Source organism: Aulonocara stuartgranti, assembly GCF_965226115.1.
Source record: "Aulonocara stuartgranti genome assembly, chromosome: 23".
NCBI classification, from domain to species: Eukaryota; Metazoa; Chordata; class Actinopteri; order Cichliformes; family Cichlidae; genus Aulonocara; species Aulonocara stuartgranti.
In genome coordinates, this window is record NC_138958.1 from 2497501 (window position 1) to 2519908 (window position 22408).

Genomic DNA, 22408 nt, shown 5'->3' on the forward strand with positions numbered 1-22408 from the left:
TCTGAGGGGAATCCCAGCGGATCAGCAGCTTTTGAAATACTCAGACCAGCCCGTCTGGCACCAACAATCACGACGCGTTCAAAGTGACTTTAGTCACCTTTCTTCCTCATTCTGATGCTCAGACGTCAGCAGCTCATCGTGGCCCAACCTGGCCATGTGTACATGGATAAATGCTCGGAGTGTGAGATGCCATTAGATTCTTGACTGAAGGAGAGGTTGAGCAGATGTACCTAATGAAGTGGCCGGTGAGTGTGTTTGAGCAAATTTCACAGAAAGCATAAACTTATTATACGAGTAAAGCATTGTACTTGTCAAATTAGCATTACGGTCTCTTCAAACTGGCAAACCAGCTGCCTGATGTGTACATTTTGCTGTTGACAAGCTAAATATTATAAATTATTATAAAAATTACAGTGTCTCCTTTCCATTAAAGTCATTCCCAAGTACTTGAAAATGTTCTTTGGGGTCATTCTTATGAGCAGGTGATACAATTGTTAATTTGCTCCCTGCCACATAGTTAAGCAGAGCATTTACAACCTTCCCTCTAGCCTCGATGCACATTCCCTTATTGGGTCTCTTACATGCAAAGAAAAAAAATGCTAAGGTTTTAGATTTAAAGCTTCAGTTACCTTTAATGTTTTTTTTCTCCAAAGAAGGGACATCTCACATGACTTCTTTTAGCCTTCAGGTAGATAAAACTAAAATATAATTAAAGCTACAGATGCACCTAGTTTATTCTGGGTCAGTTTTTGGTATGATAATCCTTTGATACTATAAGTGACACAAATTTTTTTGCCTTTTTTGCACATTTGTGTTTCCAAGGTGTCATTGCAATAAATAAAAGTAATAAAACTTGCAGTTCATCTTTTGTTTTGCTTTCTTCTCACAGGCTTGCACTGGAATCGACAATCCTCCAGAGGCAATCACTCTGTTAGAGCTCATGAACTGGGATTTAGTGGTAAGTTCATTATTTGCAGGCTTTACTCTGGGACATGCATGTTTAGGTTGCTAAACATAGCAGCAAGTTTTTCATTGAATGTGTCAAGGCACGATCCTGGTGTCCTATATATGCAACTTATAATTATATTGTTAGCTTTTTCAACATGGCTTTCAATAGTAACACATTCCAATACGTTATCTATGGTGCTTGACATACATTCAGTCAGACTACATTTCAAAACTTTATCTACATACAAAAGCATAAACTTATTATACAAGTAAAAAATTGTACTTGTCAAATTAGCATTACGGTCTCTTCAAACTGGCAAACCAGCTGCCTGATGTGTACATTTTGCTTTTACACCGTTGTTTTAAATGGCATAAACTTGACGTAAATATCATGTTTGCTGGTCTGATTACTGCCAGATCTGCTGAATAAAGAAATAACTTAAGTAATAATAATAATGATAATAATTATGATAATAATAATAGATTTTATTTAAAAAGCACCTTTAAAAAGCACCTTGAGTCCAAGGACACTTAACAATAGAATAAAACTCCCCAAACTCCCTAGCAGATCGTTACATGGAGAAACCTTTGTAATACAAGCATGCTGATCCACACAGGTGTGCACACAGGTGTACACAGACGCGGACTACACCCTTCTTGGCTGCTGCCTTTTGTTTGCTTTCTCTTCTGTTTTTTTTTCTGCATACAGGTGATCCAGGTGTTTTGTTTGTTTTTCTTTCTTTCTTCCCCCCATCTCACCGTCTCTTCTCCCCTTTGGTTTTCTTTCTCTCCCTCTCTTTCTTTCATTCTTTCTCCCTGTCCTATCCCCCAGTCATGTCTGTCCCGCTTGTAGCAAAATAAAATAAATACATAATTATAATAAAGGTCAATCAAATGGACCAATATGGCAAGGCCATGATGATCCACTTGGTAAAATAAATCCGCTTGGCATCTTTCTTGGCCTTAAGACAACAATTCTGACGGCTAAAGATCCAAACGGGACACAAAAAAAACAAACAAACAAACAAACAAACAAACAAAAAAAAACAATAGAATCAAACACATAATAGAGATGACAAAATGAAGATCAATAAAACAAAAGCACAAGATAAATCAAGATTGTCCATACAGACAATATTGATTTGTAAATGATTAAATAACAATCTTCTCAACACAAAATTCTTTATTTGGAGCCCAGTTCTAAAAGAAAGATAAGTTACTGAAAAGTGTTTGTGCTTAGTGCTTCACTGAGCTGAAATTTAAACTTAAAACATCTCAAGATATATTAAATAAAAGGAAAATCTAAATTAAAAGGACCTCAAAGTGTCTCAAAGGCTTCAAACTGAACATCTCAATATCTGAGCAGCTCGATATCTTATGGACTATCCTCCACTGCAGTCACATGCCCCTCAGACCGTCAGCTCCTGTAATTTTGCCTTTTTTCTCTTTTATTTTCAATGTGTCTGCGCCGACACCTATAAACTGGGTGCTCGCGACATCATTACCGTATGTTGGGTTTACGTTCAAGCCATTTTTCTTGTGAAGAATTATTTCGGACTTGAACTTAGTGAACGGAACCTCTTCTTTGACATTATCGTAGGCGATGTTAAACGCAGCCTGTTTGCTGCTGCCTGTCGCTGAAAGCCAGTAGGGAGAGGGGACACTGGGGCAGTGCTTGTATCGCGGAATATAATGTGTTTTCTGGATACGCTGTGCTTTTTCAGCGTTTCAATTCGAAACGTATTAGCAGCAGTCAGAAATGCAGTATTGCCGGCCACACTCACCACAGGTGGGGCGTTCTCGCTGGGTGAACCCTACGGTGGCCCTCAGAGGCCAAACAGACTGTAACTTAAGAAAACACCAGCAATAAGAAAAACGCTGCAAAAGCACACAAAACACAACGGAAATAAGAAAAAACAAAACTTACTGATTCTTTTAATTTAGTTCCATGTGTGCCTGCACCAACGCAACAGTGTGGCCACACACTCGATCTGGTTTTAGTGCATTCAGTTTTCAGGCCCCTCTTCTGTGGAACCAGCTTCCAGTTTGGATTCAGGAGACAGACACTATCTCTACTTTCAAGATTAGGCTTCAAACTTTCCTTTTTGCTAAAGCATATAGTTAGGGCTGGACCAGGTGACCCTGAATCCTCCCTTAGTTATGCTGCAATAGACGTAGGCTGCCGGGGATTCCCATGATGCATTGAGTTTTTCCTTTCCAGTCACCTTTCTCACTCACTATGTGTTAACAGACCTCTCTGCATTGAATCATACTTGTTATTAATCTCCGTCTCTCTTCCACAGCATGTCTTTATCCTGTCTTCCTTCTCTCACCCCAACCGGTCGCAGCAGATGGCCCCGCCCCTCCCTGAGCCTGGTTTTGCTGGAGGTTTCTTCCTGTTAAAAGGGAGTTTTTCCTTCCCACTGTCGCCAAAGTGCTTGCTCATAGGGGGTCATATGATTGTTCAACACGTTCTCACTTCCAAAGCGTAACATTTTACGCTAGGTGACAAATCGTCAACATATTACGTTTTCGACTACCCAACACGTTCCTAAATGACGACCTCGGTAAAATGAGGAAATGTGAGAACCGTCTGGACTCAATCTACACATGTTCACTCTTTTTCTTCAAATCTCTTGGAAACATGCTATTTAACGTCATTAAAGTCCTGGTTGAGGTCAGGAATAAGGTTATGGTTAGGCCTAGGGATAAGGTTAGGTTTAGGGCTGGAATACAGGGCTGGAACGTCTATTACAGCGGGAGCGTCATTCCACTGGATTTCATCCATAACCCAGCGCGTACCACAAGAACGCGGAAGGTCACCTTTCACGTTCCTCAGGAATGCCGCGGGACATGACAAAATGTCAGCATGTTACGCCTCGGGAGTGAGAACGGGCTCAATTGTTGGGTTTTTCTCTGTATCTATTATTGTAGGATCTACTGTACAATATAAAGCGCCTTGAGGCGACTGTTGTTGTGATTTGGTGCTATATAAATAAAATTGAATTGAATTGAATTAAAGCTGAAAGGAGGCAGAAACAGGAAGATTGTAACCTGGTGGACAAAGGAATGTGATGCAGCAATTAAGTGCAGAAATAAAGCTTTTAGGATGTTAAAAAGAAATCAGAGTTATCAGAATTTTGTTTAATATCAAAAATCACAAGCTATTGTGAGAAGAACCCTTAAAACTGCAAAGAGGGACAGTTGGAGGAGCTTTTGTAATTCAGTGGGGAGAGAGGCAGACATAGGTAAGGTATGGTCAGTGATCAGAAGGATGAATGGCATTACAAGTAAATATGGGTATCCAGTATTAAGTGAAGGGGAAGTCACAGCGGTGAAAGAAGAAGAAAAGGCAGATATGATGGCAAAAACCTTTGTTAAAATCCATAGCTCATGTAATATTAGCGAAGAAGGTCAAAGGGGAAGAGAAATTACACTAGCAGAGAACAGGGAGATACTGCAAGCAAGCTGACGACACAAATGATTCATTGAATATGCCGTTTACAAAGACAGAATTGAACCGATCACTTAGGAAATTTAACCTTGCGCAAAGCACAAGGCTCGCCTGCAGAGTGAAGCGGGAAAAAAGTGCGAGAAAGAGGGTGAGAGAAAGAAAAAAAAAAAAAACACGGCTCGCGATAAATCAAATCAAATCAAATCACTTTTATTGTCACATCACATGTGCAGGCACACTGGCACAGCACATGCGAGTGAAATTCTTGTGTGCGAGCCCCACAAGCAACAGAGATGTGCAAACACAACAACACAAACGAGCAAAATACAAGAATGGCCAACCTGAAACTAATAAATATATGTACAATATATAATAGTGTATGCATTTCTGGATGTGTATACTAAATATTTTCCTACGTGTGTGTGTGTGTGTGTGTGTGTGTGTGTATACACATTTTTACAAATTAAATAGTAAAAAAAAAAAAATAAAATAATAATAATAATAATAATAATAAAATATATAAAATATACAGAGTTGAATATGTGCAAAACAAGTGGCATTTATATACAGTACGGAGTGCATAATGTTGAAGTTCCAGTAGTGAAGCTGAGGTGTCTATGACGTGTTCAGCAGTCTGATGGCCTGATGGAAAAAGCTGTCTCTCAGTCTGCTGGTACGGGACCGGATGCTGCAGAACCTCCTTCCTGATGGAAGCAGTCTGAACAGTTTATGGCTGGGGTGACTGGAGTCCTTGATGATCCTCCCCGCTTTCCTCAGGCAGCGCTTCCTGTAGATGTCTTGGAGGGAGGGAAGCTCACCTCCAATTATCCGTTCAGAGCACCGCACTACTCGCTGGAGAGCTTTGCGGTTGTAGGCGGTGCTGTTGCCATACCAGGTGGTGATGCATCCAGTGAGGATGCTCTCAATGGCACAGTGATAGAAGGTCCTGAGGATGCGGGGGCTCATGCCGAATCTTTTCAGTCTCCTGAGAAAGAAGAGGCGCTGCTGCGCCTTCTTCACTGTTTTGTTTGTGTGTACTGACCACGTAAGATCCTCAGCCAGATGTACTCCAAGGAACCGGAAGCTGCTCACTCTCTCCACAGCAGCGCCGTTGATGGTGATGGGGGTGTGTACTTCTCTGCACCTCCGGAAGTCCACTATCAACTCCTTTGTCTTTGCGACGTTGAGGGTGAGATGGTTGTCTTGACACCAGTGGGTCAGGGCGCTGACCTCCTCCCTGTAAGCCGTCTCATCACCGTTGGTGATAAGACCCACCACTGTAGTGTCGTCCGCAAACTTCACAATGATGTTGGAGCTGTTAGTGGCTGTGCAGTCGTAGGTGTAGAGTGAGTACAGGAGAGGGCTCAGTACACACCCCTGTGGAGCACCAGTGTTCAGTGTGATGGGGGATGAGATGATGCTGCCCAGTCTGACCACCTGGCGTCTGTCAGACAGGAAGCTAAGGATCCAGCTGCAGAGGGAGCTGCTCAGTCCTAGATCCTGCAGTTTCCTGTCCAGCTTCGAGGGAACGATGGTATTGAATGCTGAGCTGTAATCTACAAACAGCATCCTCACATACGTGTCTCTCTTCTCCAGGTGTGACAGGGCAGTGTGTAGTGTCAGGGCTATGGCATCATCAGTGGACCTGTTGTGGCGGTATGCAAACTGTAGAGGGTCCAGTGAGTCGGGTAGTGCAGAGCAGATGAAGTCCCTGACCAGCTTCTCGAAGCATTTGCTTACGATGGGGGTCAGGGCTACAGGTCGCCAGTCGTTCAATGAGGAGATGGTGGAGGATTTGGGTACAGGGACGATGGTGGCCATTTTGAAGCAGGCTGGGACTACAGACAGAGAGAGGGAAAGGTTGAAGATGTGCGTGAACACTCCAGCCAGCTGAGCCGCGCATGACCTGAGGACGCGGCCGGGAATCCCGTCCGGACCAGTAGCTTTGCGTGCGTTCACCTTCCTGAAGCACTTCCGCACATCCTCCTCAGACACAGTGTGCGCACTGACGTCATCCGCGGTGCGCACACTGTCCGGTCTCATGGTGTTCGCTGTGTCGAATCTAGCGTAGAATACGTTTAGATCCTCACAGAGAGGCCGTGGTCTGTGGTGTGCTGGTTTTCCCTCTAAAGTCTGTGATCGTGTTTAGTCCCTGCCACATACTCCGAGGGTTGTCAAACTGTTGCTCCACCCTGTCCCTGTACTCACGTTTGACTGCTTTGATCGTCTTCCGGAGTTGGTAATGTGCGTGTTTGTAGTCCGATGTGTTCGCGGAGGCAAAGGCGGTGTTCCGTGCCGCGCGAACATCTCCGTTAATCCAGGGTTTTTGATTTGGGAAGGATTTGACTGTTCTGGATGGGACGACATCTTCCACGCATTTCCTGATAAATCCACAGACTGAGTCTGTGTATTCATCAATGTCTCTGGCGGCCACGTGAAACATTTCCCAGTCCGCGTGATCAAAACAGTCCCGCAGCGCAGACTCCGATTGGTCCGTCCAACAGTGCACCGCCCTCCGGGTTGGAGCTTCCTGTTTCAGCTTCTGCCTGTAGGCGGGCAGGAGCAGGATGGAGCAGTGATCTGATTGGCCGAATGGGGCGCGGGGGAGGGCTTTGTACGCATCCCAGAAAGAGGTGTAACAGTGGTCGAGTTGCCGGTTTCCACGTGTGTTGAAAAGGATGTGTTGATGGAGTTTTGGTGAGACTTTCTTCAGGTTTCCCTTATTAAAGTCTCCGGCTGTGATAAACGCTGCCTCTGGGTGTGCGGTTTCCTCGCTGCTGATCGCGCTGTACAGTTCCCTGAGTGCACGGTCAGTGTCGGCTTGTGGGGGAATGTAAACAGCCGTAATAATCACTGCTGTAAAGGATAAGGAGCCGGATTGTGTCGTTCACGTCAAAGACCCGGCTCTAAGAGCCGTTTCGTTCGCGACCGACACATCACTAGCATCTGGTGAAGTGCTTGTGCTGAAAGGTGTGTCTTTACAACGTTAACGTTCCTGCTCAAGCGCAATTCTGCCAAAAATGGTGGACCAAAGTTTCTCCACGGTGATGTGAAAGTTCTTGGTGGGTAAGTACTTTTCACACAGGGCCACGTAGGTCTGGAAAGCTACGGTGGCCCTGAGTGGCCAAACGGACTGCAACTTTAGAAAACACATGCAAAAAGAAAAACGCTGCAAAAGCACACACAACACAACGGAAATGTTTCTGGGGAGACAATAACCGGACGGACCAGTTGCAGGAACCAAAACATGTATGTATGGCTGTATCCCAATTCAGGGTCTGCAGCCTTAAACGGTCCTCAAGGGCCGCGTACTCAAAGACCGCTGAGGTCTTTGAGTGAAGTGCGAGGCTTGTAGGCTTGTGAAATGGGACGGTCTAGCCTCCGTCACGCTGCCCAGGTTGCCTAGCAACCATGATACTAACAGCTGGAAACGTTTCATACAGCTTTGTTTGACAGAAATGAAGGAGAACATATTTTGTACATTTGTTTCTATTTGAACTTTGTGTGATTTGATAAGTATCTGAGGCTGAGACCACAGGACAGTAAAACATGATTTTTGGGCTTCATTTCTGCACTGAACAGTCATTTTAAGATTAGCTAGTAAATAACAATTAGCTCATGTTGTTCATGAGACTAAAGTCATCTCACTTTGGTAATGTAAATATAATATGGCCAATATTATATTAATCATTATTAGTTATTACAGCAGTGAACATGAACTCTGTGCCAAACTCTGAGCTTCAGTAAAGATTCAAGTTGCAGTTATTTATATTTCCTATCACCTTAAAGACAAGTATCTTTGACAATGCATATATAGGTGTATCATATATAAGAGACAAATATTGTTCTTTTAATATGTTGGCATTACTAAATTTGGCTCAATGCTTACATATATGTGGAAAAAGCAAATGTACGAGCTGTGATAACTGTTTCTGATAGAATGAAGAGTAGACTGATATATGAAATATTCCTTTATTGGGTGAGAAAATCAGACCATGTCATAACTGCTTTAAGTCATACAGAATAGATATCAGAGTCTTAAACAGGCTGACTTCTGCTAAATGGGTCAAACTGGGCAGGAAGTCTACAAACACATAACATCCTTATAGAATATGATGTAACACTATAGATCAACTTAGCTCAGAATATATAAAGCATATAAACAATTACAGCAATATGATGCAACACACACAGCAGTGCTACTGATCCAAAATACTCAAAGCTTCATAGAACTGAAACCAACATTTATTTTTAGCTCCATTCTGCTGCTGATACATACTTTAGGTTTCTGAACATTAAACTTGTTGCTGCCTTTCATAGTGTGTAACTTGAAGGCCCTGAGTACTTTCTCCCACACTGGAAACACTGGGATGATCACATTATTTGAACATTACCTAATAAGACTGATTCAGGACAGACAGTTATGTTAAACTTTCCTAGCAGTCCTTCACAAACAGGGAACAGTCTGTCTATTCTCTCCATCTGTCAGCTGCTGCTGGCTCTTCCTCCTCCTCTTCCTCACACACTGCTGAGTTTGTCCTGGTGGATCATCAGGGCTGCAAAGCCTCACAGATGATGTGCAGCAGTGGCTCCCTCAGTCTGTCCACCGAACAGAGGCAGCAATATAACATAGCTCACATTAACAGTGCAGTGGATCCTGCTTGTGCCGTGATGTTCAGGACTGCAAACAGAGCAGCGTCACTGACTTTCAGCCTGTTGTGTTTGTGGATATATGACTGACTTTAATTATCCACAAAATCATCATATTCTCTGTGAGATTAAGGTCAACTATTGAACGGCGTATAAAGTAGAGGCTTTAAAACAAAGTAAACGCTGAAAGTACAAACATCGCTAATGTCACATAACTTTGCCGGCATGTGGCCAACAGTAATGTTTTAATGTTCCTCATTATTAAACATTTGCACATAAATAAGTGACATAATATTCAGAACTTACTTTTGAAAGTTTACTCTTTGGCCGCTCCACTTCCACTTCTTTGAAGTGTCTCCCAGTCCCAGGCTGTGTCCCAATTAAGAGACTGCACGCTTGAAGTACGCATTTTAAGTGCGGTTACGTCACCGCCACGCGACGACGGCTGTCCCAATTCGAAGTGTACTTCAAATGCATACTCCAAATGCACCTGAACAGCGCGACGAAGCGTATACCGTCCCATTTCACAAGCCTCTCACTTCCACACTTCTCGTACTTATAGTACGCACCGTACGTAGTACGCGTAGTGCGCGTACTTCAAGCGTGCAGTCTCTTAATTGGGACACAGCCCCAGTGCACTTGTTAGCATGTTTTGGTTCGAGCAACTGGTCCGTCCCGTTATTGTCTCCACAGAAACATTTCCGTTGTGTTGTGTGTGCTTTTGCAGCGTTTTTCTTTTTACAAGTGTTTTTCTTTTTGCAGCGTTTTTCTTTGTGCAGTATTTTTCTTTTTGCAGCATTTTTCTTTTTGCAGCGTTTTTCTTTTTGCAGCATTTTTCTTTTTGCAAGTGCTTTTCTTTTTGCAGCATTTTTCTTTTTGCAGCATTTTTCTTTTTGCAGCATTTTTCTTTTTGCAGCGTTTTTCTTTTTGCAGCGTTTTTCTTTTTGGATGTGTTTTTCTTTTTGCAGCATTTTTCTTTTTACAAGTGTTTTCCTTTTTGCAGCATTTTTCTTTTTGCAAACGTTTTTCTTTTTGCAGCATTTTTCCTTTTGCAAGTGTTTTCTTAAGTTGCCGTCCGTTTGGCCTCTCAGGGCCACCATAGAAAGCCTTTTTTCCCCCTTATAAATGAAGTGACTGCATTTTGTAATTACCCAGGTTATATTTATCCAACATTAAAATGTTTTTCATCTGAAACTTTTTTACTGTGACAAATATGCAAAAAATAACAAATGTACCATACTGTATGTGTACATCTGTGAGTGTGATACTATGTGGCGTTGCTTCAGCGTTTCACTTATAACGGGATGTGTTGAAATCCCTGAACACACCCAACGCTGGAAAGTGAATCATGTCCGTTCAGCACGCCTGCACAAAGTTTTGCTTAGTCACAATCCAGAGTGACGGCTTCTAATTAAGATAACCAAACTCACAGGAATTCTTTGGATTTAAAAAAAAACCTACTAAAGATTTAAAGAGCAAACTTTTCTTATATGATAAATTATGTGTGTTAATGGTTATTTGCAAAACCTTTTCTTGTTGGTAAGAGTAAATATGACTGTGATGTGCTAAAGGAAAATAATAAAACAGACAATACAGAAGAAGAAAATTTCACGTGTGATTTATTTGCGTGCACAAAAAACAGAAGACCGTAGGTTACAATTAGATGATACACTTTGATGCTTGCTGTTTGGTACAACATAACTTTGTACTAACTTTGAAGCTTTAGATAAATGTTAGCCCAGACACAAAGGTGCCAGGGGTTTTCTGAGAGCTTTCATTGATGACCAGAACATAACACCATCAAACAAAATGCAGCATCAAAAAGAAGTTAATGTTTATGTGACTGTGTCGGAAGTGTGTAGATGCACCTAATGGTGAATGTGAAAGCAATGTTTCACAGTATGTAAGGTATTAGTTTGGTAAATGCATAAAAATAACAATGAAAAACACTTTTATGCACTCAGCTTCACAGTTTTTCAATAACCATATGAAAGAGTCACATTCTCTCATTTAGTAAGCAAGTGTTGCAAAGTATTCTTTCCACCAGACTGTGAATATAAATCCCAGATTTGTGTTCTTTAGTTTTTGTAGCGCTAATTATTGTTTTTAACGTATAGACGTGTTCAATGTCCGGCAAAAAAGTTCGGGAAACAAAAGATCAGAAGAAGAAGTTGCTTTCCAAACAGACTCCAGGCTCTCTTAATCACATCCTTCCTCTTAGCTGTGGGAGAAAAATGTGGAAGTTCATGGCACATATTTAACCTCTGCATCCATGCATACTAACTAAAATTAGACCTGAAAAATTATAAAATAAGTGGAACTACAATGTGTTTTACAGTCTATAAAAGTTAAACATTTTCACTGTGTCGTCAGCTCCACGAGGCATGAGCGCAAATTTGATTTTAACCCTGGGATAAATTTTAACTGACATTGAAACCTCTGTTTGTTCCGAAGCAAAAGAAAAACTGGTTTGTCACCTTTAAACTGTTCGTTGCGCTGTAGCTCAGCCCGCTTACATCCTCCACAACGCTGTCATTTGTCTCGGATTGATCGATTCTTGCCTAGGCTCCTCTAAGGTGGGCATTTTTCGCTTCTCATGTGCGGTCACGTGAGAGTCTTTTAATTATTGCTTTTGTGCCATAAAGGAAAGCTTTGTCAGCAGTGTGCGTTTTATTTCCATATGCACCCAGACACAATCTAAAGTTACACCCCCCAAAACAAACAAAAACCCACGCATATCGAGGACTTTGTGGTGGCTGAGACCTGAGGTGAAGTCAAAATCGCGCTCGCTCTGTTGCAGGTTCAGCTGTCCGGTCCTGTCTGAGAAAAAAAAAAACTAAAGAAGATGCGGCGTATGCGCATGCTCATTAACGATGAGCTGACGTCTGACTGGAATCTGATTGGAGATGATTTCAGAAAGAAGCTTTAACACAGCGACCTCCGGTTTCCTCTAATAACGAATTGACATAAAAACAAAGCTCGCGAGTTCAGGCTGACACACTTCAAATACAGGTTGCAATAATTCTAATTCCGGTAATGAATAAGTTAAACAACAGTATCACCACTGGGTTATTACAAGCTCGGTGTAATTATTTGCTATTGAAAACTGAACAACAAGACGGTCGTTTAATTTCAAACTGCACGCGAAAGATTTTAAGTTTCACTTTCGGTTAAATGTTTCGAGCTGAGTATCAAAAAGAGGCGCTTTATTAGAGTTCAAAGCCTCGCTGACGAAACACAAGAAACAAACAAACCAGTTCAATCTGTGAACTGGAAAAGAATATTTAGATAATTTTATAGAAAAGGTGACAGCAGCATTATGTTTCCTTTACATTCAGAAACGCTGTTTTGTGGCACACAATGGACGGGCCTCAGAAAGCTCAGAGTCTATTGACAGATTTTAACGATTTGACTATTAACATGTAAACATTATCCTTAAATTCATTGTGTAGCCTGTAAAGGTGCATACTGGTTTAATAAGTATAAAATTGCTCCTTGCACTACTCTCTGTAGTGTAAATCTTATGGCTTTACTTCCTAACTTCTGCTTAGTAAACATGTGAAAGCACAACTGTACTTAGGTGACTGTAAATGTCACCTAAATATTAAAGAAAAACAGAATACAAATTTGATTTCATTTGTTAATGTAATAGCAAAGTAAGATGACTCAAATGCAACAGATTTAAACACACAGCACATGTTGTGGCCACAGACAGTAATCTGCTCATTTAGTTTCACAAAGGTTCTAGAAACAAATGAAAGATTATAGTGCTTCAGCATAAATGCAATCCATTATTATTATTATTATTATTATTATTATTATTATTATTAAGTCTATATGTAAGCTGATAGAAACAATAGTTTCACTCTATCCACGACCACTTATCCCTGTGTTATTTATTATTAAATTTAACTGAATTTTATTTTTTATTTTTCAATATGTATCTTTTAGTGTTGAAAATATGAAAAAAAAATTAAGACCATTATGTGTGTTATTGACGTGACATAATTTTTACATCTCACTGTTATGCTCCAGCAGCTGGAATTTGTCCACTAATGTCATTTTAGGTCATTCATAATTAAACCAATAAGGTCAGAATTACAAAAACTAACAGAACAAGAAAAAACAAACTCACGCCTGAAGCCTTAAAACTCACAAAACTACAAAATATTCAGAGCACAAACCACTGTACTGACATGTAAAATAATTAGCCTACATCTTTTACATGGCTCTTTATTGCTAAACACACACACACACACACACACACACACACTCACAGACACACACACACACACTACACTAAAACTTTTGTTTTGTTCCTTTATTTTGTGTTTTTGACTTAACTGGGCTCAGGAAAAATCCCTCCCATATTATTTTGGGAGCAGAAACTCTTCTCGTGTAAGGTGCAGTTTGATCCACTCACTGATGGTTTTGGATGAACGTGGCTGTGTCCGTGTGGCCATTGCCGCGCGCGAGCTGCTCGGCGGTGAGTCCGTCATTGTTGCGTACGCCGCGATTCTCGGTGTATCCAATGAGCAGCCTGACAACCTCCAGGTGACCCTTACTGGCGGCCAGGTGCAGCGGAAGGTTACCTTCATATGGAGTTATAGGTCAATCAAAACCAGGTGCGAGAAGAAAACAAAACAGAAGTAAATCAAATCATTTAATTCCGTACCTCTTTCATCTGCGATGTTAACGTCGGCCCCATATTTTAGCAGCACGCGCACAGAATCCACGAATCCTTCACGAGCGGCATCGTGGGTCACGGTGAGACCGCAGGAGGGATCTGGCACATTTGGATTTGCCCCCGCTTGCAGCAGAGTCTCAATGACCCGGGAGTCCCCCAACTTCACTACCTGCACACACACACAGCATGGAGGGAGAGAGAGGATGGATGCGGGAGATAATTTAGGAGAAGAAGAAGCTTTAAGGAGCTGCCCAGGGTGTGCCTGGCGATTATAATTTTTATATGTAAATATTAAATTCATCCCATGACACCAAATCCCAATTTAATGCATTTAATGCTCAATAAGTGTATTGCTATTAATTCATTGGCCCCGCATTGGCCCCGCCTCTCCTCCTGACGTTTCTTGTCGTCACAGGGAAAATCTGCGCCTGCCATTGGACAGCAGCATCAGCGGACCTGTTTCTATTGGTGGCAGACAGGTAAGGACTGCGTCATACAGATAGGTGAAAAACATCTTCACCAGTTCGTCTGGACTCGTGCATGTCAGCATGTATGAATTTCAAAGTTACTATGCATAATTATGAACTCGCGAGCACACGATATGTTGGATGAGCGGTCAACGAGGAGGAGCTTCCTCTCTGAGTGGACCGTTCAGCTGCAGGCCTGCACCCAATACGATCGTTCATATTAAACCTCGTGTGACACGCAGACAGTGCACGAGCAAAAACAACAACAAAAAAGCACGTTTAAAATCAGATCCAAGCAGGGCACGGGCTGCTAATCTGGCAAACCGGGCATTTTTCACGTTGGGCTGACGGACTTTTGGTTCGCTGCGCACAGGCCTAACAAGCACTGACAGCAGCCCATTGGTTCATTTTCATGAGACTGGAGTTCCCACTTAAACGTCTTCGCTACCTCCGCTAAAAACAGGCCTTCTGGTCAAACTGCTGCACATGATTATTTGCCTTTCTGAACAGGTTTGCTCTTAAAGGTAACTCCATCCTGGAAGAATTAATTTTAATCAAGCAAGCAAGCAATTAAACTAGATATGTATGGATTTCAAAATCTTGTTTGGTTTTCAAATGTAATTTTTTCAGTGATATCATCTTTAATAGCAGGAAATTAATTAAGCATCGAATTGTTGTTTTTTTCTTCATTTTTTCAATATTTTTCTAGTAACTTATATTTGACACGAGCATAAAAAATGGAAAATTCTGTTTTTGTAGTGTCAAGAGATTTATTCTAAAGACACTTCTTCAGCTTAGAGTCAGAGAGTAGAAACACACACGCTGCAGTTTTTACTTGCAGGGCAGAGCGCTCACACCAAAGTGGGGGCCCTGTGATGTGCATGCTCTGTTCTTGCATTTGTCTTTATTTATACACAAGAAAAGTAATACAATAATGAATACATTTGTTCAGTGGAATGTTGATACGCGAGCATGTGCGTATGTGATTGTGTGTGTGTGATTGTGCGTGTGTGTTAGAATGTGGGAAGCAGCCCTTTTTCCTTTTTCCTTGTTTGCTGTAGACATGGGCGCGTCCTTTGTCTGTGTGCCTCATGCTTCACGACTCTGCTTTCTTTTCTGTGCCCTACTTTATGATGAAATGCAGCTGCTACTTAAAAAGTTATCACTAAAACAAACAAAAACAAAACTCAGACTAAGACTTTTTTTCCCCAAACATGGTGTTGGATAGATACATAAAGGATCTGTTCAGACCTCTGCCCACAACCATAAACCAGTAAATACTTATTCTTTATTTTCCGCTTCTTGTAAAATTAAGAGACTTGAACAATTTATATATTTTGTCCTAAAGCAAAAAATGTACATCTGAATAAATCCAGGTTCTTTTTAACAGCTAACACCCTCACTCACCATTTCCTTAACACCACCATTTTGCTGCTCCTCAGCTCCATTGACAATTTCAGACTTTAATGTTGTCTCGGATTTGCTGATTTCTCTTAATTACAATAATATGAACACAAGTTTATTCTTTACTTCATGTGATAAAAAAAAAAACTACAGCTCTTTCTGAGTCAAGTACAAAATCTGCATTTGAAAAAGAAATTGTGAAACTAAGGAAGTGATAACAGAACATCTTATTACTCCATAAAACACACTCATGCACATACATATGTATTTATATTAATCTATAAATGTATTAAAATCTGATAGTAAATCATGAATTTCAGCTTTTTAGACTTTTGGTAAACTGTTCATCTTTTTCACTACACTTAAATCTATTTTGGAGAGTCCAAACTTATAACTGCCACATACAGATTTCTGCACTTCAAAAAATATTTACATCGATCTGAGACGATTGTATTCAGTATAATGATGACATTATCGAAGCTGGTGGATATTTGAAGAGCACATGTGAGGAGGCCTCAGCCTCTAACACAAAGCACTAAAACAAGGAAGTAAATCAAGCTGCTAGCAAGCAAAACAGACTGAAATCGTCCAAATATGTTTAAAATCACTTTGGAAAAAAGCCAGTTCAAACGGTTTTTATTACTTACCTGTATTGCAGTCCTATTAAACACATTTTTAATATTTACATCAGCTCCATTTTGCAGTAAAGTTATGATTTCTAATAGATTTCCAGTTGCACAGGCATTGCAGAGTTGGTCAGAGAGACTCATATCAGGTGTCCCTTTAAAACGCAATACAAAGCAAACTTATCACCTAAAATTTTTCTGTAGGCTGTGTTGAAGACTGAAATAATCCGGGAGGGTGGACTGGCCAAATACAGAAATCTGAAACATGTCCCTCCCACCCTTACATCATCCTTGACTGTGCAGCTCAAGCTGTTACTGAACAAGAATTAGACAAAATTAGTCACTTCAAATTCAAATATTAGAAGTGACTAATTATATCTCGATTTTGTTTTGAGCTGTATTCAGCTCAGTGGCTTCCCCGTGGGTTCAGTGTTTATTTTGACACACGGCAGAGCTGGAGATTTATTGCACATCTGGTTTTTGACAAGTTACCCCTAAACTAATTATTCTGAAATTTAAAAATATATCATTAGGTGCAGTCCTTATGTATAAAACTAAAAATATCTTATACCCCCTTACATTGTTTTATTTTTGTCTGTTTGTTTGTTTGATTTTTTTTTTTTTTTAGAACTGGGAAAGCAAAATTAAGAAAATATATGACTGGAGATAGGACTAATTCATTAGTTTTATTATGACGAAACTGGATGAAACAAGCGATATCTTGCGCAAGGATATTTGGCATATACCAAATATCCTTGCGCAAGATATCAACTCCAAGTTGTATCGATCAGAATACAAAACACCATGTGTGTGCATGGTAGTTAGAAAGCACTTAAAAAGCATAGAAGATAGTGCTTGTGTGAATGTGGCGTGTTGTATAGAGCGCTTCGAGTACTCCGGTAGAGTACAATCAACACTGATTACATGTTTACAGCTTCTATTTGAGCATGTTATGCTTGTCCAGCAGCAAAATAAATGATGCCTCTCCCACCCTTCCCGAGATACTGATATACTCCATGTAGGTCATAATTAGAATATTCAAAGAAAATAATATTACAGATTTTGCCTATTTTTCCTGCTCCCCTGCTGATTTTCCTGCGTGACATTTTATTGATGTGATGTTTGAGCCTGTTTATGGAAAAAGCTGCATGGAGCCTTTTCACAATATCTATATGTCAGGGATACAGTAAGCCACCTGCACCCTGAAAAAACGGAACCAAAGCCAGAACTGTGACAATGATGTCTGAATAACAAAAAGCAAGCAAAAACACAAAATAATTAAATAGATAAATATAAAAACTTACGTCAAATGAGATTAAAACCGTAGCACACCTTCCTCCTGCTGTTCAGTGCGTGGCATCACATTTTCCAAACGACTCGAGCTGAAAATCCCCCCGAAAAACAGCCAAAAAAAAAGGAAAAGAAAAGAAAGAAAAAATAAAATGTCGCCTCCACGCGTGATTTCAAGCATGTGATGCATTTACTGGCAGTTCCCGCTCGTTTTCAAAAGTAATTCGAGTTTGTATTTCCGTTTTTAACCTGTTACAGGATGAAAGAGGGAGCCAGACACGGGGATGACTTTCGTTAGAAACGTCGCGCAGTCACCGTGAGGCGAGCCTCCTCTCAGTTTAAAAAAGCCTCTCGGATGAATCCACAGCTCGTGAAGATCAGAGGTTCTTTCCAAAGAGGAGGAGACGGCCTGATTGGACGGTTCCTCATCGGCTCATAGGCGGGACGGTTAACGGAACTTCATAACACGGTAATAATGGTGGTGCCTTCATTCATTGTCCATGTGAATGTTTTGAAACGTCGACGCGCTGGCGCAGACGATGCGCGCCTTTTATTATGACATTACAGATGCGGAGCAAGAGCTCTATTTCTTTTTCGTCACGTCACGGCCTGTGTGCTTTTAGTTTCTTTGTCTTTGCCGCCCTCTCCTGTAACAAGCTGTGCATCTACGGTCACCTCATTTGGTGGGACAGTTATTGCGGATCAGCAGCTTTTGAAATACTCAGACCAGCCCGTCTGGCGAGTGTTGCCAACTTAGCGACTTTGTCGCTATATTTAGCGAGTTTTCAGAGCCCCTTAGCGACTTTTTTTCTAAAAAGCGACTAGCGACAAATCTGGCGACTTTTTCTGGTGTTACTGGAGACTTATTTATGACGACTTTTTGACGTGAAAGCGCGTATCGCTTTCACTCTCAACAAGCAGCGGTGCTGCCGTGGGCACCTCGCCCGTTCCAAAGCGCTCACGGGCGGAGGATGGTCCTCCCCCAGCTCAACACGCTATCAGGGCAGGAGATGTTCACACCCGTGCGTCCAAACTGCAAATGAATCGCTTATGAGCAAAGTCGCTGCTCCGCACTGACTGTAACACAGTCTGTTCTTCTTTTACTGTTATGCTGTTTTGTGGATCACAAGGTGTAAAACTACTTATAAACACACATAGCCTACACACAAATTAACTCCACCAGAGTGCCAATCTCGGGTCACTTTTGCCGGTCCAGGCCCGGATAAAGGAGCAGGGTTGGAATTGTGACATTATTAAAAAATAATAATTGTAATAAATTAAAGAAATTTAATAATAATTTGTAGTTCTAAATAAATTCTAAATTCGTTTAAGACGTTTTTTACTCACCTTATGTCTCTTCCACGATGTTATTCCTCTCTCCAACAACGCAGGTTACAATTACATTAGCATGACCAATTATGCAAATTAGGCGATGACGTCATTTAGCGACTTCTAGCGACTTTTAGCACAGCCAATAGCGATTTTCCTTACTGAGGAGTTGGCAACACTGCGTCTAGCACCAACAATCACAACGCATTCAAAGTGACTTCATTCATTCAGGTCATCGTAGTCTAAGGAGCTTGCAAAGAAAAGCGTCTGGACTTCTTTAAGTTGCTTGAAGACGTTTCACCTCTCATCCGAGAAGCTTCTTCAGTTCTAAGGTCAAATGGTGGGGAGTCCCAGATTTAAACCTAGTGGGAGTTTCCCCCCACAGGTACTGGTACTTCCCCACATCACATCAACATCACCATCTCTCTGGCCTGTTCACATCTGGGATTTCTCCCATACCGCTCCACAAAATCCAACACATCTGTGCTGTACTCCTGCTCCTGCTTATCTCTGATGTATTTGTGCATCACCAAATGGCCGAATCGCACTTAAGAAATCAAAAAAGCCTAGCAGCTGTTACTGTCTAGATGGAAGTATAACCTCTCTGCAGCATGTAGATGAATGCATCAGCCACTCCCAGATTTGGTTTGTCATACAAACTGACTATTGTGGCGAGATGTGCTGTGTCAGTTGTTTTAAGTGTTTTAGGGCTGAAAGGAGTGTAGTTCATTTGTCCGGAAGTTCTGACTATGCAAATCTGACGGGAAACTGTAGCCAGGCACACCCACACTAACTGGAAGTTACAGTTAAGACAAAAAGTATTGTTCATAACTGCTCAGGCTATGTTTAGTCCCAGTGACTGCCAGCTGTTTGCAAACAAGGAATGTGAGACATTTGAAAACTTACACAGACTTTAGTCAGATTCAAAGACAGAGCCTTCTCTTTTGGCTCTCAGAGAAGGCGGTCGCACTTTTCTCCTCTCCTGCCCTTATCTTCCCTGCTTAGCTTCTTATGTCCTCCCCATTGTCCACTTAAAATATGTTTACATAACTATTTTTGCATTTGTTGCAATTTCAGCTGTCCTCTTGGCCAGATTTAAAGTCAACAATAACTTTTTTTAACTGCATAAATAAAGGATACATAAAGTCACTGCCAAAAACTGATTGCGGCTTCTACCTTGTTACAGGAATGTTGTTTGTTGCTGGATATTCTGTGGTCTTAGTTTTACTTGACTTGTCTGCTGCTTTTGACACGGTTAATCACAACATTCTTCTATCAAGATTGGAACATGTTGTTGGTCTCAAAGGTACGGTTTTATCTTGGTTTAAATCCTATCTCTCAGAGAGGTCGTTCTCTGTTGCTATGGGGCAACACTCCTCGGCTTCTGCCCCTATTTATTGTGGTGTGCCTCAAGGGTCCGTGCTCGGTCCTGCTCTTTTCTCTTTGTACATGTTGCCGTTGGGATTAATTTTTAGAAAACATAACATCTCCTTTCACTGTTATGCCGATGATATCCAGATTTATTTACCTTTGAAATCCGATGTGACTGCTTCTTTGCAACCTCTGTTCAACTGTTTGCATGAAGTAAAAATTTGGTTATCACATAATTTTCTTACATTGAACGAGAATAAGACCGAAATCATAGTCTTTGGTAGTCACACTCCGCTAGACCAGTTAGCTGACGCCCTAGGCCCTCTCGCTAGCCATCTTTCGTCCACTGTAAGAAACCTCGGAGTGTTCCTGGATGGCTCTTTTAAACTCGAGAAACAGGTGTCCACTGTGGTAAAAAACAGCTTTTACCAGTTGCGTCAGATTTCCAAAGCAAAGCCGTTCCTTCCTTTAAAAGATCTTGAAAAGCTTATCCACGCATTTATTACATCCAGATTGGACTACTGTAACTCCCTCTACTCGGGCCTCCAACACTCCTCTCTTTGCCGGCTCCAGTTAATTCAAAATGCAGCTGCGCGTCTTTTAACAGGTACGAGAATTCATGAACACATAACTCCAATTTTAGCCAAATTACATTGGCTCCCTGTTAAATATCGTATAGATTTTAAAATTCTTTTGTTCACTTTTAATATTTTGAATAATTTAGCGCCCAGTTATCTTTCTGATTTACTCCATTCATACAATCCCAACAGGGCACTTAGATCATCCAACCATAGGCTCCTAGCACAACCTAGGACTCGAATGAAGTCGAGAGGCGACCGGGCCTTTGCATCCGTGGCACCCAGACTCTGGAATAACCTCCCCGTTCATATTCGCACTGCCGAGTCTATCCAGTCTTTTAAATTACGTCTTAAAACTTATTTTTTTACTTTGGCTTTTGATTCTGTCTAGTTGGCTGTTTTAGCTTGTTGCGTTGTTACCTATTGTTTGTTGTCCTCTTCTATTGTTTGTTTTAACTGTCTCATGTTTTTATTGACTGTGAAGCACTATGGTCAACACTGTTGTTTTTAATATGTGCTATATAAATAAATTTTGATTTGATTTGATTTGAAAATGACATGATATCATTCATGAGGGATACATTTGACATATGTTTCACATATTATAGACCAGCAAGTTATTTATAGCAGTTTAAATACAAGCAATCAGTTTTTGGCAAATACCGGCAAGGCCACTTTATCCTGCGCTTTTATTTTTAAGAGTACCTTAGCACTTCCTCTTTTATTGTGTCAGACTTCCTGTTCTGTTCTCAGTGAAACGACACAAACACGTTGCTTCAGAGTGAGTGAACAACCTTTATTTTTGGAAATATTCATGTAAAACCATGAACTTTATTTACCTGTCACATGCTATAACTTGGGAACGTTTATACAATGTGGTTGAATTGCTTTTTGTTTTGTACATGCATGTCATTGGTTTGTGGTGTGGAAAGACTGGCAAAGAGATGAGGAGGCTGCTAGCAGGTTCAGCATGATTGGAAGCAGAAGTTTGTGTAATGATTGCAAACGATTGTTTATTTTATTTAAGACACAGGTTGTCTTTATTTTCATTTGTTAAATGCTGTGACATAAATTGCCTAAAATAACATTTGGATGTTGGGTTGCTTAATAGTCATCCAGGAAATAACATTAACATAGAAACTACTGAGCTACAGGGTATTGCTTCTGCTATGGTTTTCTAGTCTGCTTTTTAATGGAGGAATGATATAAAAGAGTCAACTGTTAGAAAGCCTTCAGACAAGAATCGAGTTGAACACAGTTTCTGAATACAAGAAGTTTTTTAAGAGGCTCTGTGCCATTCCCTTTCAACGGTTAGTTGTTACTCAATGATGCAATCAGCTAATCTAAACCCTCCAACGGGAGGCATGCTGTGCATACTCATGCACACAAGGGTAAATGTGTGCATGTTCACATATACACGCATGCTTGTGAACATGCACACACGCATGCATGTGCATAAGTGAACGTTGATGCACATATTCTATTGTCAGCTCTTGGGCCATGACAATATTGCCAGTCCTTCGTGAGGGCACGCATTGTCGTGAGTGGCAAATTAATATCTTTCTGCATCATCCATATCTCACATCAACTTCAACTGTTGCTTC

At 41.0% G+C, this 22408-nt stretch overlaps 1 protein-coding gene and 1 long non-coding RNA gene across 2 annotated transcripts in view; one reads left to right on the forward strand and one right to left on the reverse strand.

Moving 5' to 3' along the window:
- The window catches only part of LOC309700238, a 5639-nt gene extending 774 nt beyond the window's left edge, over positions 1-4865 (forward strand). Inside the window, exons 1-3 of the long non-coding RNA XR_014274607.1 lie at positions 1-245; positions 890-958; positions 3252-4865. The exon at positions 1-245 is cut by the window's left edge and continues 774 nt beyond it. This is a non-coding gene — a long non-coding RNA (uncharacterized lncRNA). The remainder of the gene's footprint in view (positions 246-889; positions 959-3251) is intronic.
- Positions 4866-10649: 5784 nt separating this feature from the next.
- On the reverse strand, positions 10650-19382 carry LOC309700409 (cyclin-dependent kinase 4 inhibitor B-like; the record flags this gene model as incomplete). Its single annotated transcript, XM_082523928.1, has 4 exons — positions 10650-11273; positions 13476-13644; positions 13728-13908; positions 19275-19382. 4 exons carry the CDS (start codon positions 19380-19382, stop codon positions 11270-11272), a joined length of 462 nt encoding a protein of 153 aa, XP_082380054.1. The 3' UTR covers positions 10650-11269.
- Between the last annotated feature and the right edge of the window lie 3026 nt (positions 19383-22408).